The 8,631-nt window shown below is 47.8% G+C and overlaps 1 protein-coding gene across 1 annotated transcript; it reads right to left on the reverse strand.

Moving 5' to 3' along the window:
* Positions 1–205: 205 nt before the first annotated feature.
* On the reverse strand, positions 206–2,267 carry LOC126910697 (uncharacterized). The gene is made up of 2 exons (XM_050693801.1): positions 273–2,267; positions 206–223 (listed from the first exon to the last, which is right to left on the reverse strand). Exons 1-2 carry the CDS (start codon positions 2,265–2,267, stop codon positions 206–208), a joined length of 2,013 nt encoding a protein of 670 aa, XP_050549758.1.
* Between the last annotated feature and the right edge of the window lie 6,364 nt (positions 2,268–8,631).

Here is an 8,631-nt window from a genome sequence, read left to right on the forward strand (position 1 = left end):
TCCCTGATGGCGAGACGTGGTCCTCCCGGTAGACGTGGAAGCCGGCGAGTTTCAGCTTGTCCACCGGTCTGAGGTGCGTCTCGTTGATCAGGGCTATGTCAGCTTGCCGCTGGTCTAGCAGCAGCTTCAATAGCCTGGTCTTCTCGGGGGACATCCCGTTGGCGTTCCAGAACACGAGTCTAAGGTGCCGCTGGTCCATCGCAAATCAGAGACTTGATTGCGTCTAGGAGCAGCGGCACCGGGTCGCTCCGCTGCGTGACGAGCGCCGTCACGATCTCCTGCAGGATCCGGACGACGTCGTTGATGGTGAGTGTGCGGGCGGACTGCGCAGGGGTCGGCTGTGTTGCCGGCCGTGGCGCAGCCGTGCGCCTCGCCGGGCGCGCAGCGGTGGCAGCGGAGGTGGCAGTGGTGGTGGTGGCAGCGGGGGCGCGGGTGGCGCCGGTGGGAGCAGCAGCGGGGGCGGCAGCGGGGGCGCGGGGGGCGCCGGCGGGAGCAGCAGCGGGCTTGGGGGCGGCGGCGGTTGGCGGGGGCGCCTTCTTGCGCCTGCGCCTCTTGCGTCGCTCGCCTCCCGGCTCGTTTGCCGCGGCCATTAGAGAGCCAGGGGCGTTGTGTTCGCCCCTTGGCTGTACGGCTGCTGGTTTGGCGGTGGGGGCGGCGGCTGTGCGCGCCACAGTGCCTGCCCTCGGGTTGCGCGTCTCGCGGCGGAACACGGGACACGACGTGTTATTCGCCGTGTGTGCGCCGCCGCAATTCGCGCAGGTGGGCGGCTCCTCCTTAGGGCGGGGGCACTCGCTTGCCGGGTGGTCCTCGCCGCACCGCACACAGGCCATTGGCCGGTGGCAATTGTGTGACGAGTGCCGGAATTGCTGGCATCTGTGGCATTGTGCGGGGCCCTTTTTCCCGCGCCACGCTTCAATCTTGATCCCGGGCATACAGAGTAGCTCTGTTACCCCGTAGATGCCCGGGATGGTGTTTTCTGCGCGCGCTACCTGGGCGTAGTATAAACACCCAGGTCGTCCCTGGCGCGCGCGGATGGGGCGGACGTATTCCGCGCCGTAGCCGGCGTCCTGCAGCGCCTCCATGATCGCCTCCGGCGGGGTGTCAACCGGTAGCCCGCGTATGGCCACCTTGACGCTTCGCTCCGCGGGGAGGGAGTACGAGAACCAGGCGATTCCCTGGTGTTTCTCCAGTTCAGCCAGGTAGGCCTGGATCGCCCGGTACTCCTCGTCGGAGCGGGGCGTGAAGCGCACCCCCTTTCCAAAGGGGCGCGCGTTGGGCGCGTGTCCAAGCCGCCGCTTCAGGGCCGTGAAGTGCTCGACCCAGTTGGGGAGCTTCTCCACTATGAGCGGCGGGTAACGCGTCTTCTTGGGCGGGGGGGCGCACGGTGTCGTGGGCGAGCGCGGCTTCGGTGTCGGGGGCGCGGCTGGGGCGGGCGTTCCGGTGGCGGTAGCGGCGGCGGCGGCTGCGTACGTGGCTACGGGCGCAGCGCCGTGCAGCGGTGGAGCGAATGGTGGCAGGATGGGCGGTGGGCGGAAGGGCGGAGTGATGAAAACCGCCTTTCTCTTGTCCGCCGGCATCTTCGGCGGCGAAGGGAAGCGCCCCGGTGCGATGTTGGCCGGGGGCGCGCGATACATAGGCGCTGCGCGTGGGGGCGCGGCGCTGGGGGGCGCTGGGCGCATGGGCGCAGCTGGCGCCATTGCGGTCGGCTTCTTCTGAGGCCGTTGGGGGCGCGGCGGGGCCGCGGCGGGCTGCGGCTTCCTCGGCTTCTGTCCCGCGGGTAGTGCGGGGGCGGGGGCGCGAGGAGCGGTGGCGCGTGGAGCGGCGGCTGCGGTGGCGGCAGGTTGCGCCGCATCGGTGTCAGTATGCGGCCGTGGAGTCGGCCGCGGTATTGCGGACGGCGGGTGTGTCGCACCGGCGTCACGAGTGACGGTGGTCGGGTGTGTGACACCCGCGTCCGGAGTGGCGGTGGTCGGCACCACGTCCATTGGTTCCGGCGTCGCGGTCGGCCACGCAGGTGGGGCCGTGCGCAGCGGAGGCGAGGGCGACGCCGGGGTGTCGGGTATCGAGGGGGGCGGGGGGAAGAATTCCTCCCCCGCACCTCCGGTGGCTGATGGGGTCGGCGTGGCACTGGCGACGAACCCTTGTATCGCCACGTGCAGCGTCCTGGTTTCGGTGGGGCGCAGGCGAGAGTTCTTAAAAACCCTCCCCCGCCCCGCCGGGCCGAGCTTGGAGGAGCGCGGCGACTGCTCGCGACCTCCGTGTGGCATCTTCGTTCGTAGGTAGACCGAAGACAGGTGTTTCGACAAAAGTAATTATTCGTCGGGTAGATGAAAAAATGTTGTTGTAAAATGTTCGGGGTGGCTGGTGGCGACACGTCAGCCGCTGACCCGCGCGGGGGACCCGCCGAGCCGGCACCCGGGGCTTGCCGCTGGTGGCAGACCGGGCACCGGACACGACGGAGGGCCTCGCGTGATCGGGGCAACGAGCTGAGCGCGCTGAGGTGTGAGCCAACCGCGACCGAGCAGCGGGTAGTCTGGATTTGCGGTCCGAGCGGTAGATAGTGCGGAGTACTTGAGACGTCCGCACTAGTTGGCTGCTGGCGAATCCTACGATATATCGACATTAGGGAAGCCATTTATAGCACTCATCCATAGCACGCAGGAAAGATGCGTTTCATATAAAGAATGAAAAATATTTTCATACTATCTACAAAATATAAATCTTTCAAACTATCATTAATAAATATAAACAATGTACTACATTGTGTAACAGTGTATAATAAAATATAAACACATAGGTATATATGAATATAATTGGCATAATGATCCTTGCAAACCGCAATACCGTAGGTAAGAACATCAAGTTCATAATCAGTGTATAATTTAGTTAATAAATTACAGAATGCCTGCCTGCGGTCGGGTTTTTCCATATTAGCAGATGGCATTTGATTCAGATGATCAGTTGATTTTATGATCTTGATTTTATTATTATTTAACTTCATATGTTGTAGGTACCTACTGCTTTTTTCCGAAGGCAGTTGGTAGTTATGCCTATAGGTTATTCTTATGCATACATAAAACCATAGATATTATATGCCGGGTGCAACTGCTAAGTAATTGACTTTAGGATCTGATTCACAAGTCGACAACACCTCATTGCAATTTTCGATAAGTGATGCTTCAGTAAGGTCTCTATAATCGTATTTAGTTTTTAACTTAGTTTTATCTGTGTAGTTTGTACTTTCTTTGTTTTGAACCATGACATAATACTAAAACTGATATAGGTAAAGTACTTAAAGTTATATACCTATGCTATAAGCAAACCTCTACTTATTGCTTAAGAAAATAATATTACCTATATATTTTCTAAATCTGGAACTCATTGTGAACTTTCTTTATGGAATAGGGGGCAAACGAGTAGACCGGTAACTTGATGGTAAGCGACTAGTGCCGCCCATAGACACCCGCAACACCAGAGGAGTGGCCAAAGGAGTTGCCGGCCTTTTAAAAAGGAATACGCTCTTTTCTTGAAGGTTTGAAGATCGTATCGGTTCGGAAATAACTTAAACTTAACTCGAACAACTCCTATCTTCAACATAACCAAACTTCAGAAACACAATCTCCTTATGAAACCACAAACACTACACTACATAAAACAAAAACAAAACCGAACGTAAATAAAATTACATTTCACACGAGTGCCTGTCAATAAACAAATAGCAACAATAAAATATTGGCAGCATCGTGCTGTTACAGGCTTTCATGTATACAGCCGTGACTGATTGCCATCTGTAGGAGCTGACGTTGGGTATCAATCTTAGATGTGTCTAGGTATAGTCGGTGATATTATGTACTACATGTAAATAATGTCTATATACTTAAGTGTGAGTATATATGTGTGTTATTGTTTTGTTTGTATATACCTAAATATTTTTTGTGGGAAGTAGTAGTACCGTATATATTATGTTATTGTCATTTGTTTCATTTGAAATGTGTTTGGTTTTATTTTAGTTTACAGGTTTTTTTTTCTAGTAACTTCGACTGTCTAATATGTACAAATATTAAATCTAAAGTATAATATGGATCTGATCAGGAGTATCCATATCTTACTTAGGGAGTTATAGGAGAAAGTCAATGTAAAACACTCACATTGTGTCTTGTTAATTATGTCATACACGACTTACTCGTGCAACTGTTCATCGAAGTAGCTCAATTAGTTTCAATCCACACACGGGGCGCACAACCACTAATGGAACGACCACCAATATGGCACATTTACATCATCATCATCAGCCGAGAGACGTCCACTGCTGAACAAAAGCCTCCCCCTTTTTTTTTTTTTTTTTTTTCAGGGGGGAAAATCATCCAATGACTTCTCTCGCCAGGGCAAAGCGAGAGGGAGTGTCAGACTCTTACTGACTAAAAACCACCCCGTTCCTACTCCTGCTTGTCGAGCCGGAGCCCCGGTAAACCCGCTAGGTTGTCCGCAGCTCCGGATTAAGCATCAGCCCTACTGGGCCCCATCTGTGGTGGTCTGATGGCTCTTTGAGGCGCGCGCGGAACGCAACGCGCCGCACGCACGGGTCTGGTTCTGGTCGGGCGGCGAGCTACCCTTGCTCGCCGTCCGCAGACCCCACTTACGGTGGCCGGAGATCGTCACGCGATCCCCGACGCCCGGAGTGTCTTTCGCGTCGGCTGGGGCGTGAGGAAGTTCGTTCCCTCACGCGTCCCGCCTCCTCCTTAACTAGCATAACTGCTTCGCAGAAGGAGGAGACGGCATCCCAGTCCCCCTCGCTCCGCACCATGGCCTGAACCAAAGCCGGACGCGAGAGGTCGCCGTCGCCGATCACTTCCCTGAGGGCACGGCGGTGTTCAAAGGCCTCCCCTTGGGAGAGGAATGCCATAATCTCCACGTTTGGCAAGCGGCTTACGGATCGCAGTTAGGTCACTAATATACTTTAGGGAATGCTACTGCACCTCGGTAGCTGGTCGCAGTTTTAAGACGTACCAGTGTCAATTTACATCACACTCAGACATAAAACAATAGATTCTAGATCACACAAAATACCAGTACCCCTTTCTTACCCTGAAAGAGGTAGACAGGTGTCACAGCACATCCACTTAAATCAGAAAGCCACAGTTCACCACAAGGTACTTACATTTGATGGGTGTGTGGCTTAATCAATCTCAGTTAATTCCTTCACATAAACACAACTATAGCAATTTCCATAAACTCTTGACTTGTAATGTTATCTTGTTTACATACAGATTATGTCAAGGAACATAGAAGTTTAATAGACAGTGTATAATAAATAAAGACTTTATAGTTTAAGTGATAAATGAATTGTTATAAATCGCAATTAACTTCGTTATAAAAATATAATATCGATAATATAAGTAATGTTTATATATGTTTATAAAGAGTTACATTTAAAGTTGAATAAAATGAAAATTCAAATGTAAGTCGTTTTTCTTGAAGAGGTAAACTGAGCTGTGTTATTTATGGTGGAAAATCATCCTTTGGCCATTAAGCAAGGCCAAAGAGAGTGTTAGACTATGACTGACTTAAAACCATCCCCGTTCCTTCTCCAAAGCAGGAGCCGGAGCCCCGGTAACCTCTTACGTTGTCCGCAGCTTGGAACGAGCGCCTAGCTTCACTGACAGACAGATTGACGGACAATTCAATTTGACGTTTCAAAAGTACCTTATTTAGGATTAATTGAAATAAATGCTTTGACTTTGACTTTGACTTTGACATGAGCAACATTCCGCGACACTCGACGCGGCGATTGTCGCGCTGCTACTGACACATCCTCGTTTACTGACACATTTAACACATCCTTGTCTTGTTTTACATTTCTCGATTACGATTCCAGGATTACAGTTACTCATACTTCGGGGTACATAACTTTACTGTGTACAACTCCTAATTTTGGTGAATTTACTCAACGATGTGAATGTGAGTTACAACTTTATCGAAACTTGTGTTTGAATATCTGTTTGTTGGTCGTGCATGAGAGAATTGGTTTCCTTCAAATCATAAAACAAAATTTTGATCTTATAACCAAAACAAATGAATGTTGGATTGGATTGGGGCTAACGAGCAGCCCTATATTATATGACTCGAATGTCGTGGTGCCACGGAGGTTGAAGACGCCCGATTCTCATGCATTAGAGTGCTGGTTCAGAACCTTCCAACGGCAAGTACAATAATAATATGAGTTTTTCCGACTTATATGTACCGACAACAACTGAGGCGCCACAATAGCTTCCAAGTAGTAGTACATTGCAATAATCACTTTTAAATGTTATAATTTTTTCAGCACCGTAGGTACTTAACATGTTTGTATATAATCTTTAAACTGAGTATGTAGCTTAATCTAAAACGGTTTGTTTCAAAAAGTTTTTAATAATGATAATATTTTCAACTAAAACTTTTCTAGAATCACATTTTCAAAATTTTAAAAACCCTAACTCAAATCACATTTGGCGACGACGCACTCGAGCAATGAAACATACAACCATTACTTCAGAAACAGTAATAAAACTTATTAACTTTTTTATTTCGCTGTACCTACGTGAGAGAAATCACACATATGAACTTATAATTTGGTCACGCCAACAGTTCAGGTCATTAATTATAACACTTTGGTAGGCAGTCATATTTTTTCACACGAAAAAGCATTTTAACGTGTGCCTTTTAAAAAGTATTTTTGATTGAGTACTCGGTTGTTGCCGTAGCTGAACTTTACCCTTAGTTTGTTAGGTTGGTTCACTGGAGCTGGCCAATCGGAGGGCTTAGTACGAGTTTGTTTTACGTTCAACGAGATCGAAACGAAAGCGCGTACGGCGCTCTTATTGGTTGATTCATTCGTACCGGCCAATCAGAGCGCCAATCTCGCAATCGTTTCGTTTTTGTTTAACGTAAATAAAATTAAACTCGTACTTAGGGTATAGAGGTCTGAATGCGATCATTTCGATCTCTTTCAACGTAAGCCCTGTAACTATTGCTATACAACGTGTCGCAGATTCGATCCCCATACAAAATTATTATTTGTGTGATTCACATACAATTGAAAATCCTAAGATTTTCAGTACAGTTACCATAGCGTTTCTTAGGAAAACCAAGAATGAATTGACACTCTCATAAATCATATTTATTTTACAAACAGTAGCCAATATTTTTCGCGTACACACCGCACTCAGTAAACTTTCATACAATTTTGCAAAGCAATCGTTATATTAGGAACTACTGGGAACAACTTATACAAACAAATCTAATAATACTCCTCTTAAGGTGTAATGACGTCATAAAATTGATTCATACTATTGTTTACCTACTCAGTGTTGACCATGATGTTGACTATGACGTCATTAATTGTGATCTATAATATTATTGCGATATTAGAACTGATGATTTACAAACAAGGCTGCAACGATTTATGCCATTAAACTATGCTCTGTAAATGCGGTAGCATTTAACATTTTAAGCACTTTTCTAAACACTTTTCGACCTAATAAGGGTCGCAGGGAGCTGCGGACTGCCTACCGGGGCTCCGGCTCGTAAAGCAGGAGTTGGAACCGGGTAATTTTTAATTGTTGAGAGTCTGACACTCCCTCTCGCCTCGCCCAAGGCGGGAGAAGTTATTGAATGATTTTTCCCCCTGAAAAACAGGGCCGCAGAGAATTTTGTTCTTTTAACTTCAAACGAACTGCCATATATTATTAGACTAGCTACTTCCGAATGCGGTTTCACCCGCTCAGCTCGGCTACTATTGGTCATAGCGTGATATTATTATGATGATCTATAGCCTAGTCCATGATAAATGCACTTCAGGCTGGGTTTACGTGTCATAATCGAGTACCTCTGTAGTTCCGGAGATTCAGCGCGTTCAAACAAAGCGAGACAAAAAATCAAACAAACTCTTCAGCTTTATAATATTAGTATAGATAAGACACACATTATGTCTCGCGTGGATCAACGTTCCAAACATACGAAGGGTTAAAAATATCAATGCACGCCTCAGTCACTAATATATGCACTATACGCAACCTGTACATAATATTGAAATCACAAGAGTACCAAAATAAATTCTCCAAAGACATTCCCTTAATAAGTTGTCAAGCCAACATTAGAATAATGAACATTTCACACAGGTAAGTAGGCGACACGTCAATTTATAAGACAGGGAGTAAGTAGGATTACCTGCGTTACTGTTATGGAACGTAAATCTTCTGTGTCGAGAAATAATGAAATATTGGTAACCTTCTTTGAAATATTAAGAGGGGAAGGAAGTATAGTATTAGAGAGGTTTTCGAATAAAGTGATCGTGAAATTGTTCATAGTCGTTCACGGTTTGCGCGGTTGTTGGGTTACTAGTATAAAGCAGTAAAGGAGCAGACGGATTATCTGTTGGTAAGCAATCGCCGCTGCTCATGGATACCCGAAACACCAGAGGCGTCACAAGTGCGTTCTCGGCCTTAAGGGTTGTTGGAGAATAGCTTATCACTGTCTGTTATTTTTTTTTTGGGAATAAGAAACAATATTTTTTGATGGGTTAAAATCATCCAATAAGTAAAAGGAGAACAAATATATGTCAGGAACCATACCTCTTTTCAAATAATATGTGTA

Source organism: Spodoptera frugiperda, chromosome 5, assembly GCF_023101765.2.
Source record: "Spodoptera frugiperda isolate SF20-4 chromosome 5, AGI-APGP_CSIRO_Sfru_2.0, whole genome shotgun sequence".
Taxonomy (NCBI): Eukaryota; Metazoa; Arthropoda; class Insecta; order Lepidoptera; family Noctuidae; genus Spodoptera; species Spodoptera frugiperda.

Bases quoted from the DNA above. Each gene is read 5' to 3' on its own strand.
- LOC126910697 (XM_050693801.1), bottom strand. From the start codon at position 2,267: ATGCCACACGGAGGTCGCGAGCAGTCGCCGCGCTCCTCCAAGCTCGGC.